Below are 19,309 nucleotides of genomic sequence, written 5' to 3'. Positions count from 1 at the left end.
CTACGCGCGGCTTCTGAAGTGAGCAAAGCATGCTGGGAAAGATTGGCGCTGGTGGGGAGAGATCGAACAAACAGTTAGGGAGCGAGGTTGACTCCTTTGCAAAAACTTGGTCGCGAGTTCCGAAAAATCGCGGATGTTCGATAAACGGCGGATGTACGTGTGTAAAATAGATACATGACACGTTCAGGAAACCATCAAAGAACGGGACCGGCCATACATAATGACATGAATGATGTTGTGTGTCGCCAACTAAACATCGGATAAAAGCGACTGAGTAGAATTGTCATTAAAGATGATCGACTTTAAAAACAAGATAAACAGGTAATTCAGCCATGTCACTTTATTGTAAGTGTTTGTTGGAAGTTTTTCACATGTCTAAGCTCTAAGTTTGATCTAGATCCTCTTTTTTGCTTCTCCGGCGCGGCTTTCTGAGCCGGCTGCTATTTATTTGCTAGGCTTGTTTGGGTAGTTTTTAGTCAGATTTAGAAATTCCAGCCTTTTTACATTTGTTATAGGTACTTGTTGAGTGGTGTTTGTGTATTGGTTTAGTTGTTCATCCATTGCCATTGTCACCTTTCAATATTTGGTTGGCCAGTTGGTAGGCATGTTGCGTAGCTTGTGGTGTCACTGTCTGTCACTGAGTGTAATCGCAACTATGCTGGGCATTACTACCGTCATGATGTAGTTGTAATAGATTAGTAACCCTCCATCCATCTATTTCACAGGTGTAAAACCCACTCACATGCACAAAAACACCTTCTTTGTGTGTACATGATATTGATTAATAAGTAACATTGATACAGATGTAATTTTGCATATATTTTACAATCAAATATGAATTCAATTTAAATAAGTTGTAAATGGTTGATCAGATATCTTTTCTTCCACCAGAACCAGCCCTAAATCAACAACTAGAGTGGAATTCTAGCCAAATAATTTGGCAATTGGATGGAAATGCTTACTTGATTGTGTGTACAGTACAGACAATCAAAATGGGCTTTGATGTAACACGTTTCCGTGGTGATGTAGATGAGGAGCTCATCTGTCCAATTTGTAGCGCAGTCCTTGAAGAACCCGTACAGGCACCAGAGTGTGAACATGCCTTTTGCTCAGTATGTATCCACGAATGGTTGAACCGTCAGCGTACTTGCCCGGTAGATCGAAATCCCATCACATCACAGCAGCTCAAGCCAGTACCGCGTATCTTGCGTAACTTGTTAGCTCGTCTCTACATTGCGTGTGATAATGCCAGCTTTGGATGTACAGTTGTTGTGAAGCTCGATTCGCTGCCGTCACATCTTGAGGAATGTGACCACAACCCCAAACGACCAGTACAGTGCGAGCAAGGCTGCGGAATGGTTATACCAAAGGATGAACTGAGAACACACAACTGTGTTCGGGAACTAAGAGTGGTCGTTGAAGACCAAGCATCAAAGATAGGAGATTATCGGGCTGAAGTTGAAGACATGAAGAATTCTCTTACGGAGCACCGACGAGAAATGCAGATGCTGAAGGATTACATAAGAGCGATCAGGATCTCCACACCGAATGCCAACCCCTCTGTACAGGCCATTGAAGATGAACTAGAAAATAATGAGATCGTAAGATGGGTGAATACCATTCCCCTCGCAAAAGTCACACGTTGGGGTGGTATGATTTCAACTCCAGACGCAGTTCTGCAGGCTGTGATTAAACGATCCTTGCAGGAAATAGGTTGCCCACCCCACCTTGCCACTGAGTTGATGGAAAATGCTCATGAGCGCAATTGGCCACATGGACTGTCGACGTTAGAAACAAGGCAGATGAACAGACATCTTTATGAACGATATGTTACGAGGCGTATACCTGGCAAACAGGCTGTTCTTGTCATGGCATGTGATAATGTTCACATGGGTGAAGAGATGTCAGTTGAACCAGGATTAGTCATGATATTTGCACATGGCATAGAATAGATACAACATACCTTAATAAAGGCAGTAGACACTATTGGTAATTGTCAAAGGCTAGCCTTCACAGTTGGTGTATCTCAACATATACATAAAATAACAAACCTGTGAAAATTTGAGCTCAATCGATCATCGAAGTTGCGAGATAATAATGAAAGAAAAATAACTCTTGTCACACGAAGTTGTGTGCGTTTAGATGGTCGATTTCGAGACCTCAAGTTCTAAATCTGAGGTCTCAAAATCAAACTCGTGGAAAATTACTTCTTTCTCGAAAACTATGGCACTTCAGAGGCAGCCGTTTCTCACAATGTTTTATATCATCAACCTCTCCCCATTACTCGTCACCAAGAAAGGTTTTATGCCAATAATTATTTTGAGTAATTACCAATAGTGTCCACTGCCTTTAAAGGGATTCATTGCCTTGGATCGGGCGAGTTGGTCTATGAAAAAGTGTTTGTAACCGTTTGTTATGAAATGCAGTGGTTAGAAAGATGTTTTAAAAGTAGAATACAATGATCCACACATATATTCCCGAAATTGCACAGTTTTTCTTTTACTTTGCGAAGTAACATGGACGGCCATTTTCTGGAGTAATTTGACTCCACAAAATAGTGTGCCTTGTTAGTTCGCGACGTACAAGGAAAACCAGCCTTCAATTTCGAGGCAAATTTGTGTGGATCATGTATTCTACTTGTAAAACATCTTTCTAACCAATGCATTTCATAACAAAATGTTGCATTTCAAACGAATTTCATTTACCAACTCTCGACCAATGCAAGGCAAAATGTCCCTTTAAAAATCAATATTTTCTCTGCTAGTTTTTTTGTGTGTGTAACAGAAGAATAGACAAGTTGAGTACGCTGACAGAAGTCATAGTATCTTCATATATCTTTAAACTCGTACATTTACTGTCGTAAAAAAGTACGACATTATTAGTTTGATCTAAAATTTACTAAAGGCTGGTGTACTAAACACACAGAAAGCATATCTTGCTGCTTAGTGCATGTCTTGTTACTTCATGCTATGCAAAATATAAAAATAAAAAAAAAAACTTTTGCTTAGTAACGTGGAGAAAACAAATAATGAAACATTTTATTTTAGAGAAGGGAAGAATCAACTAAATCAAACCAAACGTTGCTCTACTAGGAAAAGGTTTACAAGTACATAATGTAGTGTACATTGTTAATAAATAATGTGGGAGGCATTTTCTATAGGCCTGGAATTCATTTTTGAGAGGGCAAGGCCATTTTATTTTGCAAATGGCACATTGGAAAATATAGGAAACATTTTAAGGGACAGCACCAAGGCAAAGATCAGGGCAACTGGGAGGCCATGACATTTAAAACTTTATACATGTAGAGATGATATTTTAAGACATGAAATTTACATACAATGCAGGCTTCTGCGTTTAGTTTGTTTTTGAGTCATTCAAGTTGTTGGTAAACATTCTAGTTCCATATTTACTTTGTGTTAAAGGGAAGGTTCACGTTTGGTCATTACTCAAAACAAATATTAACTTAAAAACCGACTTGGTAACGACCATTGGGGAGCTGTTGATAGTATAAAACATTGTGAGAAACGGTTCTCTCTGAAATAGCATACATTGTGAAATAGAGGTAATTAAAGTAATAAAAGACTTCTAGCTAGAAGTCATTTATATCCTATCTGAAAGCACACAAATTCGTCCAACAAGGGTGTTTTTTCTTTCATCATTTTCTCCCAACTCCGATGACCAATTGAGCTCAAATTTTCTTAGGTTTGTAATTTTATGCATATGTTGAGATACACCAAGTAAGAAGACTGGTCTTTGACAATTACCAAAAGTTTACCTTCCCTTTAAAAGCAATTGTACCAGTACAACTGTTGTTTCTTTGATACCTTGTTCCCCAAAGTATGACATGTAGCTACTGAAAAGAGAAAAAAAATCTATTTTTTATTCTATTTATCGTAACTGTGTAGCACTTTTAGTATGTGTTTACGAATCTGGGATTGATTTTACAAAGAACTAAGACTCATCTAAGACGGGTTGTTCACTACAGAAGTGCTTTAGAACTAAGACTCATCTAAGACGGGTTGTTAACTATAGAAGTGCTTTAGAACTAATAAGACTCATCTAAGGCGGGTTGTTCACTATAGAAGTGCTTTAGAACTAAGACTCATCTAAGACGGGTTGTTCACTATAGAAGTGCTTTAGAACTAAGACTCATCTAAGACAGGTTGTTAACTATAGATGTGCTTTAGAACTAAGACTCATCTAAGACAGGTTGTTCACTATAGAAGTGCTTTGTATTGTGACATCACACTTTGCGACTCAATAAGGATTGATACACATTTAAGATCAATCTTAGGTCTTTGTGAAATCGCCCCCGATACCTAAAAAGGTGATTTTAACCAAATTTAAGTATTTCAAGTCATTAATTTTCAGTAATATAGTTGATTCAAATTCAATTAATATGCATGTATAGTAAGGAGTAATACTGACACATAACTACGGTACTAAGATTGTTCAGTCAGTTAGTACATGTAACAAAGGAGTTTTTGGCAAAGCTCACAATGTCATTTATAAATCTCTTTTAAAGGGTCTATGTAACTTACACAGTTTGAAGATAATGATAGTAGAAAGCTTCCCTGAAAATATTACGTGCTGAGGTGCTGTAGTTTTTGGGAAATGAGTAAAACAATGTCATGAAAATAATTTTCGTCTCATGAGACGAAAATTATTTTAATCATTTACAAACGTATTTTCATGACATTGTTTTACTCATTTCTCAAAAACTACAGCACCTCAGTAAGTAATATTTGAAGGGAAGCTTTCCACTATCATTATCTTCAAACCCTGTAAGTTTAATGTAAACCTATGGACATTTTGGAAAAGGTACCCAAATCCTTTAACCGAAGTAAGGAGCCATTTTGATTAATTAGAAATGTCCAATGCCCTGGTCCAGTTGTCACCATTATGTCCATAAGTTAGACTGCCAGAGTTGCAATCACAAGGTTGCAGGTCCGAATCCCCCAAACTAACCACTGATTTAACAAGGACGAGAATTATAAGCATCCTCGCCTATAGTTACTGAATCACAATATCTTGATTTGTGCAACTCACAACGTAGACGTTAAATCAGTGTCAGTGTTTGTATTAATATAGAGATTGGCTGTTGCAAGCTTGGTGTTTATATCCTTAGGAAGATCATCTCAACAAACAAACAGACAAACAAACAAACAAAATTTTAAAAAAAATGCCAATATCTGGATGTTTTACTGTCTGAAAAAAAAAATGCTGCCCTTTTAGGTTGAGTTTTAGTGATTGTTTGAGACACATAGATTTGGTTATTAGGTGATGATTGTTTACTAATTGTTTAGAAAGGGATTTTCTTTTTAATCTGATCTCTCGTGATTAGATTAAAATCCTGGTGAGAAGCTATTTTTAAATAGGCCAGTATCAAAACTTGAGGCTAATTTTTATGGACACATAACTAAAAAATGGATATGGGTGTAGTCAAACCTATTTCTAAATATCAGGTGCAACGAACACAAAACTGTGAAAGCAATTTGTTTACAATTTCAAAACATAATTTTAGGCTCTTAATAACCTTAAATAATTATAACATAGTGTTATTTATGATACTTCAACAACAAGGCTTTATTTGCTTAAACGTGTTGGCAGCCTTTTTTTGAATGGGCAGTAGAATTTATACCAGCATGTAATTTTTAGGTGACACATGTAATGTTCTATGTAATGTTAACAAACATTGTGTGCTCTATATTTGCATGGGGGTGGACAATTAAAAATAAAATTTCAATACTTTTCTTGATTTTTTCATTGACACTCTTTTGAGACAAAAAATTGTTCACAAATCTGATTAATTTAGTTTTATATGAAATTATTTCTCTATCTCTGTTATGGACCACACTTGTATTAATATTTAACATTATTTTAGGGCTCTTCCAGTTGATGTTCAACTATAGCCTTGTGTTAACCGTTCTTAGAGTATTTACAAGTGTAGACATTATTAATGTAAAGGAACGTTAGAAATGTTCTGACAGTTTAAACACTTTATGTATTCCACCATATACATAAACTGACAAACCTCTAGAAGTCAATCGACCATAATGGGTAACGAGAAACTTCATGTTAAAGGCAGTGGACACTATTGGTAATTGTCAAAGACTAGCCTTCACAGTTGGTGTGTCTCAACATGCATAAAATAACAAACCTGGGAAAATTTGAGCTCAATCGGTCATCAAACTGGCGAGATAATAATGAAAGAACCCTTGTCACACGAAGGTGTATGCGTTTAGATGGTTGATTTCGAGACCTCAAGTTCTAAATCTGAGGTCTCGAAACCAAATTCGTGGAAAATTACTTCTTTCTCGAAAACTATGGCACTTCAGAGGGTGCCGTTTCTCACAATGTTTTATACCATCAATCTCTCCCTATTACTCGTCACCAAGAAAGGTTTTATGCTAATAATTATTTTGAGTAATTACCAATAGTGTCCACTGCCTTTAACCTGTAATCTTCACGGTTATTTGTGGCTATGCTTATTTAGTTAGGAAACGAGTTTAAAAATGATAAAAGTGTTTTATTAAGAGATTATAAAAAAGCTGATGGTTTTTGTCTTCAAAATTAAATAATAGCTGTTGTGTTTCCTGCCAATTAATCGTTTTGATGCAATAAAACAATATGATAGCGACACCATGCACTGTCTTGAACAGAGTTGTGATAAGAAAATTATTTCGGTTAATACAAAGTGAAAGTAAAGTTAGCGTATGTGCAAGGGCTGCTTGTTCATTTTTTGTTTTGTTTGGGGTGCCAAATAGTCGTGGTTTATTACGGGTTCTGTTTACAAAGTTGGAGGCAAGTTCCTGAGCGTTTGTTTTTTGGGAATGCGTCAAATGTGACTAACCCAAGAACATTGATTTATTTTAAAAGGTGGTCTCGTTTTTGAGAAGTCGCCAAAAATTCAGAGACATACTCTCTAAAGTGCAAACGAGTGAAAAGGCACTCTTCGAAGAGCCATATATGAGGGCAACTCTTTTTCGAGTGTTTTTCCACTCTTTTAGATTGAAGTTTGCATCTTTTTTGAGTGATGCTTCACTCTGCCCTAGATTGAAACCCCCTTAAAAGAGTGAAATAGCAATAAGGGACAACTCAAAATGTAAAGAGTGGTGTTTTTCACTCTTTCACATTTAGAGAGTAGCCACACGCAAGAAGAATAATCTCTGTTAGGAATCCACAATCTTAGAAAGTTTCTGCTTCTTGTTTGGATAAAAGGTGATTAATCTTTCCATATCCGCAGTACTTCGGTCTATTATCATGTTCGAAAGGAGCTGTTTTTCAAAATACATTGGAGATAGCCTCCATGATTATCCCAAACTGGGGTAATTCTTAATCTTATCACGTAAGTTTTTGTTGACATTTACCAAACGATTACAGACCCTATAAGCAAACATTAATAGTCATCATCGTTGGGGAGACTGTACTTTTATTTTGAACTGGCAGGTCATCGCAAGGGGCGCGTGGTCCATAATTTGTATTACGAAAATTCGCGCCTAATTGATGTCTCACAACAAAGACAAGGATTATGTGGGGGGGGGGGGGTGCCAAGTTATTGTCTTATTTTACGGGTTCAGTTTACCCGAGGCCATGACATTTTCAGCATCAAATTTGTTTATCTGTGCTTGCGAAAGTTTTATTTTGGCGCAAACAATAACAATCATACCCTCCAACTGAACAAAAATGCCCCAAACCAACGTGAACGCCAAAGAAATGCAACGCCGAAAAAGGGTTGCCACAAGATGACACATGGAACCATGGTTATTAGCATAAGGATTGGGTAAAGAAAAGAAAATACAATTATTTTTGACAGGCCATGACACTAATACAGTATCATATTTTTCATCTCTGCTTCCAACTGTCTTTCGTTAAAAGACAAACAAAAATGCCCCCAAAACAAAGTGAACACCAAATAAATGCATTGCCGAAAAAGGGTTGCCTCAGGATGACACATGGAACCATGAAGCATAAGGATTGGGTAAAGAAAAGAAAAGACAATTATTTTTGACAACGGGTAGTTTTGTACTCAAATTTCGTTCCTTCAAACCGCTTATTTTCCCTGTTTTGTTGTTGTGGCGATTAACCGGTCACTTTAAAAGTCACGATATTCAACTGTGTAAGTTTAGTGTAAGTCTGTGGACATTGTGTTTTGTCCTACAAAAGTTACATAGACCCCTTTAATTATTGTCCAAAGGGGTTACTGTATTTTCCCCATATTATTATTATGTCTACATAAAGAGTAACGAAGACATTTATAAAATATGATGTATTTGGCTCGTTATTATTTCTTCAAATCGCATGTCGTTGTTTTCGCCTCTTTGGCTGTTCTACTCCAAATTAATTGGTGGATGATCGATAGGTTTTGATGGGACGGCTATTAATTACCGTTCTGCTGCCACCTTGTGTTCGAGTTGGGATAGTGTGATAGATATTTTTTGGCCACAGTTCCCGACAGCAATTCCTTACAAAGTGGAAACAATCATCGTAGTTTGTTTATTGATTTAAGAAGTTTTCACAGAATAACCGAAAGTAATCAACATGGCTGGAATGGGAGGACATATTCAGAACTTGAACAAAACAACGGGTAAGGATCCTGTTTTCTATTGGAGTTTTTTTGTTCTTGCGTCACGCAAGCTGTTTGCGGACGAGTTATCCACCACATGTAAAATTGTGCACAAACATGTGCAAACAGCTTTGTATGGTTTGTGCCACTGAAGTGAAATGTGAATGTCAATTGTCGGCCCCGCCATTTTTTGTTGGATCACTCGCCAATATCATATTGGCAAGTGCCCCAACAAGGCATATGGAAGTTAGACCCAGTAACTGGGGCGCTGTACTCCTTTTCAACAATTTTTGACTTTATCTGTCGTACTAGCGCCCCAGGGAATGGCACAGAATTTTAACGAATACCCAGTTTTTCGCGACACCCAGCCACAAAAAATGCCTCAAAATGACAAAAAGACCAAACAAACTAGCTCAAAAATCGCCTACTCTATTCTCGATACGTCTAGGATGTAACATCAGGCATTTAATTGTACTCACAATCATTTTTTAAACTCCAAATCGATGATTTTTAACTCCGCATCGTGAAGCGATTGACAAGTCTGCGATTTTCGGATGTGTATGGTAACGAAACATGGCGTCGCGTTGTGGGTGGATGTCCATCAACGGCTGTTTAATGCTACACTTGTTACAGGCGTTGCAGCGAATGCTATACATTGTACACGGGGATGGGTACAGGCGCTGCAGCTAGCGAGTGCCCACGTGCGTTCAATCATGGTCAACGTAACTTACACGGTGCCGGGTTGTTGGAAAATTATCAGAAAGGGGGTGAAAGGTTCTCAGAAAGGGAATATTGTCTGAAAGAGGGGATTTTTCTGGTCATCGCCCCCCAAAAAAAAAGAAAAAAAAAAAAAAGGGGGAAAAATATGATAAATAAATAAAAACCGCTGTACTTCATCTAGGCCTACGATTTTTGGGCATGGTTAAATTGCTTCTTATAATGTTTAGTGCTGCCAGTGTCACTGTAGAACTTTTTTTTATTTATTTATCATCTTTTTTCCCCTTTTTTTCAGGGGGGGGGGGGGGGGCGATGACCAGAAAAATCCAGACCAGCAGACTTCATCCAGAACCATCCAGCTTCATCCAGCAGACTTCAGACCAGAAAAATCCCCTCTTTCAGACAATATTCCCTTTCTGAGAACCTTTCACCCCCTTTCTGATAATTTTCCAACAACCCGGCACCGTGTAAGTTACGTTGACCATGATTGAACGCACGTGGGCACTCGCTAGCTGCAGCGCCTGTACCCATCCCCGTGTACAATGTATAGCATTCGCTGCAACGCCTGTAACAAGTGTAGCATTAAACAGCCGTTGATGGACATCCACCCACAACGTTAACGCGACGCCTTGTTTCGTTACCATACACATCCGAAAATCGCAGACTTGTCAATCGCTCCACGATGCGGAGTTAAAAATCATCGATTTGGAGTTTAAAAAATGATCGTGAGTACAATTAAATGCCTGATGTTACATCCTAGACGTATCGAGAATAGACTAGGCGATTTTTGAGCTAGTTTGTTTGGTCTTTTTTGTCATTTTGAGGCATTTTTTGTGGCTGGGTGTCGCGAAAAACTGGGTATTCGTTAAAATTCTGTGCCATTCCCTGGGGCGCTAGTACGACAGATAAAGTCAAAAATTGTTGAAAAGGAGTACAGCGCCCCAGTTACTGGGTCTATATGGAAGTATTGTTTTGAATGAGGTGTTATTATATATGACGGAGTAACTATAGAATACAGGTACACTCGGAGCTCTATCTGCGGTCACGTACGTTTTAAGTAACTTGGTCGTAGCATGGAGGAAGAAAATAGCTCTTTACCACTTGATTGTATTGAGTGCGATTGATGAATACAGCAGATAAAATGTTAGGGTCGTAGGGAGTCAAAGTGTGACGTGAGTGGTGAGGTAGGTGAAGCAGCCGATAGAGGGCGTTTTAGGAAGACGTGCATTTGATGCAATCGTGAAGACGGGGAAGCTGGAAGCGTGGAGGCGCGGAGGCGCGGAGTCGCGGTGTTGACAATGGCCGATAGAGGGCGTTTTTAGGAAGACGGGCATTTGATGCAATCGTGAAGACGGGGAAGGTGGAGGCACGGAGGCGCGGAGACGCGGTGTGGACAATGGCCGATAGAGGGCGTCTTTAGGAAGACGAGCATATGATGCAATCGTGAAGAAGGGGAAGGTGGAGGCGCGGAGGCGCGGTCGGGCTTTCTTTCCCTTTTTTAAACAATCCTCTAATGGGGTCAAGTGTATGAGGGCAATAATAATAATTGTACGTAATTCGGGCTTTCCATTTCCCTTTTGTTTAAACCCTCTAATAAGGTCAAATGTATGAGGGCAATATTAATTATTGTACGGAATTCGGGCTTTCTTTCCCTTTTTTAAATAATCCTCTATTGGGGTCAAATGTTTTAGGGCAATATTAATTATTGTACGGAATTCGGGCTTTCTTTCCCTTTTCTTAGATAATCCTCTATTGGGGTCAAGTATATTAGGGCAATATTAATTATTGTACGGAATTCGGGCTTTCTTTCCCTTTTTTAAATAATCCTCTATTGGGGTCAAGTGTATTAGGGCAATATTAATTATTGTACGGAATTCGGGCTTTCTTTCCCTTTTTTAAATAATCCTCTATTGGGGGGTCAAGTGTATTAGGGCAATATTAATTATTGTACGGAATTCGGGCTTTCTTTCCCTTTTTTAAATAATCCTCTAATGTATTAGGATTCGGCCTTTAATTTTTTCCCTTTTTTAAATAATCCTCTTTTGGGGTAATATGTAGTACGGCAATATTAAAAGTTATTAATTATTTGTACGGAGTTCCCATAATTATTTAAATAATCATCTAATGGTCTTGTGAGTTATCGTATAAAATAAATTGACATCACAGCGCAGTTGTGTATTTTCGAGCCTAATGCGGGCGCTGTTGTGCATCTTTCAGAGTGCCCCCTAGGTTGCCAAATATTTATAGTTAAGCAACAGAGCGCGACCTCAACTCCAGTGTACTGTGTATGTATGAACGTCACCGCGACTCCGTCTCCGCGGAGGCGCAGTGGAAGCTTCGAAGTGTACCTGCATTCTATAGTTGTGCCAAGAAGACAATTATGAATATGATTATTATTATCTAAAAATGGTACCCTTTTGTTTTGATTGAGTTGACTAAAAAGTCTAAGTAAATGACAAATGATTTTCCCCAACAAAAAGTTGGGGAAAATCATTTGTCATTTACTTAGTCTTTTTAGTGAACAAAAAACAAGCAAGTGGGGTGGCAGGATATCGATTATATGGATAATTGTTGCGATAACGTAACCCTCCTCCCGACGCCGGCGGAGCTGCTGGGATGGAGGGTTACGACCCATGCTCATAACGAACAGGGCGAAATGGTCAAACACGCACAATTTTGACAGCTAGTCAACAGATTTGCTCCATTTTTACCACTTTCGAAAATCATGACACAAATTCTAGTATGAACACGAACTTAATCCTCAATGTCTAATGAATCCTTTCCTAACACTACAGTCACACCATTCCCATTGAGAAAATATTTTGAAGAAAAAGGAAAAAAACTTTCTTGGCTTTCTGACTGATTTCTTGGTTTTGTTTTTTATGCTTTAGATCACTTTCAAGACAACAGTGAAGATGGGAGTATGATGTTAATTCATGTCAGGTAAGCGGAAACATATAACAAATTAAATCTTAAGGTTTAGAAAAGAAACAGAACATGATGAAATACATGACAGAACATTCACATGTCTGTATGTTCCACGAATGAATGCAATGTAAGTGCACACCTGGGCACAATTTCATAGAGCTTCTTAGGCACAAAGAGCAAAGTAACTAAGCGCAACAAAAGTATGCTTACCAGAATAAGGTTTCCGGCCAAACTACCATCATCGTGTCACGTATACACGTGTAATATTTGTTAAAAGTAAATAAATAAAGTTAACAAACAACTTTAAATTGGCTGCATTGATGATTTTTCAGATGTCAACAAAGAAACGGCAGAAAGATGATCACCACCGTTGAAGGAATCTCCCCCATGTACTCACAACATCGCATTGTCAAGAAGATGAAGAAGGTATGTTCAGATAATCACCCACACATCATAATTAATGTAAATGGGTCTGCCAACGGTGTCCGCTTAGCAGTGTTGTAGCTAGACCAATTAGTGGTGAGGACTGGTGGGTCCTAAATCCAATTTATTACACCAAGTTAGATAGGGCCATCATTGATGTAAGTGCAGTCTGGGGGAAATCTGTGCTGGGCAGCCCAGTGTATTTTGCTCTGAGTGCTGGGCAAAATTAGTTAGTCCTTGGCAGCAGGCCCGCCCAGCACCGCCCACTGTAGTTGCGATATAGTAACCCTCCTCCCGACAGCCGCCAGGCCGGAGGGTTACGAGATTCTCTCGAGCGGCAAATGACAATCTGGTCCAATACGTATAATTTCAACAACGTTATCGCAACTACTCCCACTGTGGCTTCAATACTGCTGCTCAGATCTATGATGTCATCATAGCAATTTTGTGAATGTAACAATCAAAAGGCCATTCAATAAAAAATTCATTTTGAAAAAAGAAAAAATTATTTCAAAAAACCAATGTTTCTTTTTGTATACATTGAAGACCACTCTTGAAAAAAAAATCAAGAGGCTCCAAAATATTATGCAGAAGCAGTTTTACAACATCCATACATTGGGTTCCAGTTATGGAAAAGCAGTTTTAAGAAATCCATACAAAATGCACAAAGTACCTTATAGGTCTGGACGAATGGCTTTTTGATTCGGGCTGGAAAATTCTTATAAACTGCATTTGAGTTAATCATTAATCAAGTCATGTTGACTGCAAAGTCTCTTCAATTTGTGTTTCCTTTTGGGGAGTGGTGGTCTTCAATGATCTCGTAAAATGGCTGCCGCCAGCAGCACAGGTTTACAGTAGCACGGCATTGCCCTTTGTGATATGGTGGGCAGTGCTTGCACCTGCAGTAACTGGGTTCAAAGTTCATTATTCCCTGTACAGCCTTAGGCCTGCTAAGATCAAAACGACACCTCCCTTTAATTGCTCACTTTAGTTGTTGGATTGCATAATCTTAAGTATAATATTGTTTTTCTATTTTACAGTTTTTTAACTGCAATGGAAACGTACACACTGAGAAAGATTTCGGAGAAGTCATTCAGTTACAAGGAGACCAGCGACAGCACGTCAAAAACTTCCTGGAGACTTGCGGACTTGCCAAGGAGCATCAGATCAAACTCCACGGCTTCTAACTTAATGCAAATAATATTTACATTTTATGTCTTTGGACAGTGAGGCATTCAAAATGTTGTAAATAAGTAGGAATTGCTCGTTTGCAGCATTAACGAAAACGGTAATGACGCAAAGAGAAGGCGTTCTATTGGTTGAACTGCTCCACGCAGACCACGCCCATGCTCATTCAACCAATCAAGGGCGTGCATTGTTAACATTCTCATTTTTGTTCTCGTTATCGCGCCCTGTGTGACCAGGCCTTAAGTCTTAAGATGTCAGTCATAGAAACCAGTCCATTTTACTGAATAGAATCAGAGTGTTGCTTCTGTTTTTGTTCTTGTTATTTTCAGACAGTGTATCAATGCACTGTTGTCCTTATCACAGAAGTCATATTAATCATACAAAGTTGCTCTTCCATGATAGGAGACTTTTGGGATGCTTGGTGGCAGCAGACTTACCAGGTAAAATCTATTGTTCTCGGCAATGTGCGCATACTCAGAACTACGTAAACAATAGACCTTATCGCAAATACCAATGCGCAAGCGCAGACTGTTGAATGAGGTGCATTGTGGGATATATATGAATCAAATTTTGCTACCAGCTAGACCACAATGCACCTAATTCCAAGCTTTACGCGCGCGCCCCGGTATTTGCGAAAAGGTCTATGGAAATTTACCTGGTAAGTCTGCTGCCACCTAGCATTCCAAAGTCTCCTATTGGACTTCAACTGTGAAGCACAGTTCAAGTGACCTTATGCAAATGACTTTTTGGAGTTGGGCGCCCTCCCTTAGAGGTCAATAGGAGGTTGTTAGTTGGTCAATCTTGTGCATCGCTCATATAAATCTGCGTTTTGCTATTGTTTCAACATCAGTTTACCTCTAAGATGGTGGCCGGATAATGTCAATGCATAAGGTCTATAGGAGCCAATTAGTATGGTCTTGTCTCAGATTTGATTCTTTTGTTGCCAATTCTCCTCTCTCCACTGAAACAATTTGCTTTTAAATCCATCATTTTGTGCTATAAAATTCAGTCAGAAATGTATTAATAGGAAACGGAGGTTCTTGTACTAAAGAATTGAATACTTTTTATTGACATTAAGACAAATAAAGGTTGATATTTGTACATTGCTCTTAAAGGCAGTGGACACTATTGGTAATTGTCAAAGACCAGTCGTCTCACTTGGTGTATCTCAACATATGCATTAAATAACAAACCTGTGAAAATTTAAGCTCAATTGGTCGGCGAAGCTGCGAGATCAGAATGAAATAAAAACCACCCTTGTCACATGAAGTTGTGTGATATTCTTTATCCCCGATACAAATTTAACATCTCTTATGCTTTCAGATGCTTGATTTTGAGACCTCAAATTCTAAATTTAAAGTCCTGAAATCCAATTCATGGAAAATTACTTCTTTCTCGAAAACTATGTCACTTCAGAGGGAGCCGTTTCTCGCAATGTTTTATACTGCCAACCTATCCCCATTATTCGTTAACAAATAAGGTTTTATGCTAATAATTATTTTGAATAATTACCAATAGTGTCCACTGCCTTTATATATTGAACTTTGTGCACAAGTTTGTCAAATTTCTCCACAATAGTAACCATATTTTACTATCTTTATTTACCAAGATATCCAGTTTGTTGTCTAAATGAAACATTGCACATTAAAATCACCCACAATGTGTACGATCACCCAACATGTGAGTGTATTATTTGATAGCATCCATGCTTTAAACACAAGTAAGTTTCAATTTGAGGAAAAAGTGCTATTGATTAAATAAATGATCAGATGTCAACTAACTTTACTTGTTTGTCATACTTTGTGATACTTTTGCAGACTTGAATATTTTGCATTTATGCTTAAAAAAAAGTGAACGCACATTTTCTTTTGTAATTTGTATTCCTTGGGCTATTTATGCAGCACGATAAGTTAGATGAATGATTATAATAAAATTGTGTCTGTAAATTTGTGCGAGTAAGTAAGGCCCAAGTGAAAAAGTATTCCAGTTGAGGGCCTTTTTATTTTTTTAATATTTTGTTCAAAGGTCGCCGAGAAGCATTTCATTCAAAGTGTAAACCTACTTTACGTAATTACAAGTTCTTAAAGATTAGTAAGTTAAATGAGAAATACACAGAAAAGTTATCTATGTGAAAAAAAGTAAAATAAAAAATAGTAAAAAGAAAGAAAGATGCGGCCTCAAAAAAGGATGAGGGAGGGGACGATTAACTGGTATTTAAAAAAATTATTTGACCTAATAGAATAAGGATTACCGTACATCTTAACAGGGCATACAACTATTGGACTTGGTGATCATCGTTTGTCAGAAAAATACAAGAATTAAACAAAATGTAATTTGAACACAGGAACTTTTATTGTAACAAAAATGACATACATTTTTAACGGCAAAACGGCAAAGTGTTTACCTCGCCACCTTTTTGATGATTTTTTTTAATTGGAAACTTCGGTCTCATTTTGCTTTTGATCAAACAGAGTAAGAATTCATTTCCCGTAGTAACATTAATTGAAAAGGTATAATAAATATATGGTGTGAAACAAAACCCTCTTGAAAGATTGCAGTTTCTACTTTGACATAACACAGGACGACCACCAATGACGTTGTATTTTTTATATATATATTTTTTTACATATACATATACATAATATTTGTAAATAATTATTGTTTTTCAAAAACTGGTTAATTTCCATTCTCAATACGGTTCCCAAAATACTAAAAATGAAAACTGCCCTCTACCGGGCGCTCCAGGCTCGGGATACATCAATGACTCTGTAAAAATCAGTGTGTTTTGTATCTTATATTATTTATAAGCCGGTTTGTTATGAATAATGCATATCTGCATTATGATTTCAAGATCATCATAATAAATGCATCTGGAATAATTTTCGGAATTAATTTGTGTGCAGTCCTAAAAATGCACTTGCAACAATAATATAGACCTAGTGTAGTAGGTCATACGTGTTCCCACTACCAATTAATTACTGTGCATTCGATTTGGATGTAATTTTCAGCACTCGTGACAAGCACGCATCTAAGTCGACTATACAAAAAGAACAAAATACTGTAGACAGTAGTAAAGACCATAATAAAACGAAGAGGTTCAGCTGTTGCTCTGTCTGTTCGTCTGTCCATAGGCAACTTCCGCGCACAGGCTGGCCATCGCGCAAGCTAGCATGCAGTAGTCATGACTTATTTGCTGTTTTGGGTATTTAAATCGACGGGTTTCTTTTATTGTATTCAGGGGCATAAAGCCGTATTGCGCACTGTGTACGACCGCATCACATGACCAATTACTGTTATTATTCATGCCGTGTAGAAGGGTGGACGAAATTAGTCCCTTATTTAAATAGTTCGAGCCATGATGCGAATACCATCTCTGGTTCATTGAAACAAATTGGTATCCAAAAATAAAATAAATACATTATTTTGTATTTACTGTTTTAATATCTTTAGTTTGAAAGCAGAGCGTAACAATTTGTGTAATCAGCAAGTCCTTATCTCAAGTTAGGATTACACTGCGCATGTCTGAGTGTCGTCCCTGCACGATAATGTCGTACGTTCATGAAGGAAGAGAAGCACCAATCACGGTTTTTATGAGGCATTTTTGACTCTAAACAAGCAACTTCTTTTCAACAAAGTCACAACTGCATCTTAGCAAAGCTTCTTAAATCACGCCCAGCAGTATTTGTGCGCTGAATGCAGTCTGTAAGACTCCCGTTTAGCTGAAAAAGTGAGTACAGTCACGCCGGTTGATCGGCATGTTCCGTGCACTGTGCGCCGCCATGTCTTGTCAATCACGTGGGATTGTTGAATCTCTGGGAATGGGGGAGTCAAAAACGGCCGAAATAATGCTGAAATTTTAATGAATTAATGACTCGGCTGGCGACATGGCGATTGAATATTAGCGAGTTTCACTTCTTGCGGAAATGACGGACAGGGTGCGTAGTGGGGGAAATACAGAATGACCCGAGACTGGCCGTGTCAAGTCTCCTTACGTGGTCATTACGTAGAACCACACACATACGCAAGTGCAAAAATCCCAGCGTAGGCGTACAGCCTAGCCAACGTTTCGCCCAATTCTATTTTATTAATTTGGAATAAACTGTCTTAATACAAATGCTTCAACGCATGCATTTTTAAATAGGGTCACACACGAGCTAAAAATAACTTGGCCAGTATTGAATTATTGTCAATATGTGACTGTCGGGAAAGGACTTTCTTTAGAACTTTGGAAATCATATCCTGGGAATATCAGTTTTTACTCCCCAAGTCTGCTTGTTTTGTGTGGATAGGAACGTTGTGCTGCAGTAATGTTCATAATGTATGTGTGCGAGGGGGAGACTTGTGCATGGATGGATGCCCAACTGTGACACACACACACACACACTACACCACCACACACAGATCTGCCGTGTATTGCACAGCATAGCAAAACCACTGGCTGCTGTGTTGTGTACAATATTGTACACAAAGTCTACACATATCTTCCAGCTGGTTGGCTATTTCTACATTTAAGTAGCATGTTTGTACTTCCGTTTTTCCATTTCTGATCCCCACCATGTTAACTTTTCCCCCACAAGGAATTTGGACGGTGATTCTTTCCCCTGAAAACGGGTCAGACAACGGAACTGCCCCTAAGGTGAAATTCAGTCTCCTTCCCATGACTACCGACCGGTCTAACGAGGGAGACGACTTGAGCTCTTCATCTAGCACTGTAAGCAAATTATTATTTTTCTTTTCTGAAGTCATCCAATTGTGTTTAATATATTGTTTTTTTTAAAGACTAAACATGTTTTATAATTGGTTTCATTTGGGAACGGAAATTGCTTTTGCAAATTGAAATTCCTGCTTGTTATTAATTGTGTGCGTGCGTTGTACTTTTTGGCTTGAATTTTGTTGTTATTGATGTAAACACACCTTTTGCTGCTCCTAGAATTTATGGAACGAGTAACTAATAATGGGAACTATATTAAAGCAAATTGAATTAACTTGCTCGTGTGACCAATTTCATGCAAACTGAACTTTTATTTCTGAGTACCGTTTGACAGTATCAACAAATGACCTCCATTTTAGTTGTTGATCTCCCTTCAAAAACTGAAGTAAATAATAAAATTTTCATGACAAATATTAAAAATCATACATTTTAAATATTTGTCTGTTTAGTTTTTGCCATATAAACCGATACATGTGTGGATTGTCATTGTTCAGTTCAGTACAACAATGGCATATTGGCATGAATGGTCTGGCATGCACCGTTCATGTACATGATTGTACCATATGTTCATTTTTTGCATCACAGTCCTTGTGGTTGATTGTACCATTGTACACCACCCCTGTGTTAAATAACCGCCTTAAACAATTAAGTGAACTAAGCGGTTAATCTTAATTGGCAAATGACCCATTTAGTATTTTACTTGTCAACAAAAAATATGAAAATGTTATTTTGAGGCTAAAATAGGTCGTTCATCGTGGTTTGTTGATTATCATAAG

The 19,309-nt window shown here is 38.1% G+C and overlaps 3 protein-coding genes across 5 annotated transcripts in view; all 3 read left to right on the top strand.

The window, feature by feature from the left end:
- The first annotated feature begins 190 nt into the window (after positions 1-190).
- Positions 191-6,636, top strand: LOC139939840 (E3 ubiquitin-protein ligase NRDP1-like). 2 transcript variants are annotated; one of them, XM_071935982.1, is made up of 2 exons: positions 191-321; positions 892-6,636. In XM_071935982.1, the coding sequence occupies exon 2, from the start codon at positions 993-995 to the stop codon at positions 1,950-1,952; it is 960 nt and encodes a 319-aa protein (XP_071792083.1). In that variant the 5' UTR covers positions 191-321; positions 892-992; the 3' UTR covers positions 1,953-6,636. The 2 variants fall into 2 exon arrangements, with proteins under 2 accessions (XP_071792083.1, XP_071792084.1); XM_071935983.1 differs by having other exon boundaries at positions 191-345.
- A 1,783-nt stretch (positions 6,637-8,419) lies between these two features.
- On the top strand, positions 8,420-15,607 carry LOC139940011 (eukaryotic translation initiation factor eIF1-like). The gene is made up of 4 exons (XM_071936203.1): positions 8,420-8,587; positions 12,175-12,226; positions 12,544-12,637; positions 13,675-15,607. Exons 1-4 carry the CDS (start codon positions 8,542-8,544, stop codon positions 13,819-13,821), a joined length of 339 nt encoding a protein of 112 aa, XP_071792304.1. The 5' UTR covers positions 8,420-8,541; the 3' UTR covers positions 13,822-15,607.
- A 1,761-nt stretch (positions 15,608-17,368) lies between these two features.
- Positions 17,369-19,309, top strand: part of LOC139939372 (uncharacterized) — a 42,741-nt gene continuing 40,800 nt past the window's right edge. The window contains exons 1-2 of one of the 2 annotated variants that reach the window (XM_071935196.1): positions 17,369-17,549; positions 18,400-18,533. In XM_071935196.1, the coding sequence (XP_071791297.1) occupies positions 18,480-18,533 (54 nt within the window). In that variant the 5' untranslated portion in view covers positions 17,369-17,549; positions 18,400-18,479. Of the gene's footprint in view, positions 17,550-18,362; positions 18,534-19,309 lie in introns of those variants that run through there. The other variant, XM_071935195.1, reaches the window with a different exon arrangement.

The sequence above is a fragment of the Asterias amurensis genome, chromosome 7 (genome assembly GCF_032118995.1).
Source record: "Asterias amurensis chromosome 7, ASM3211899v1".
NCBI lineage: Eukaryota > Metazoa > Echinodermata > Asteroidea > Forcipulatida > Asteriidae > Asterias > Asterias amurensis.
Note: the sequence above shows the minus strand (reverse complement) of the source record. Positions and strands in the feature narration are given on the sequence as shown.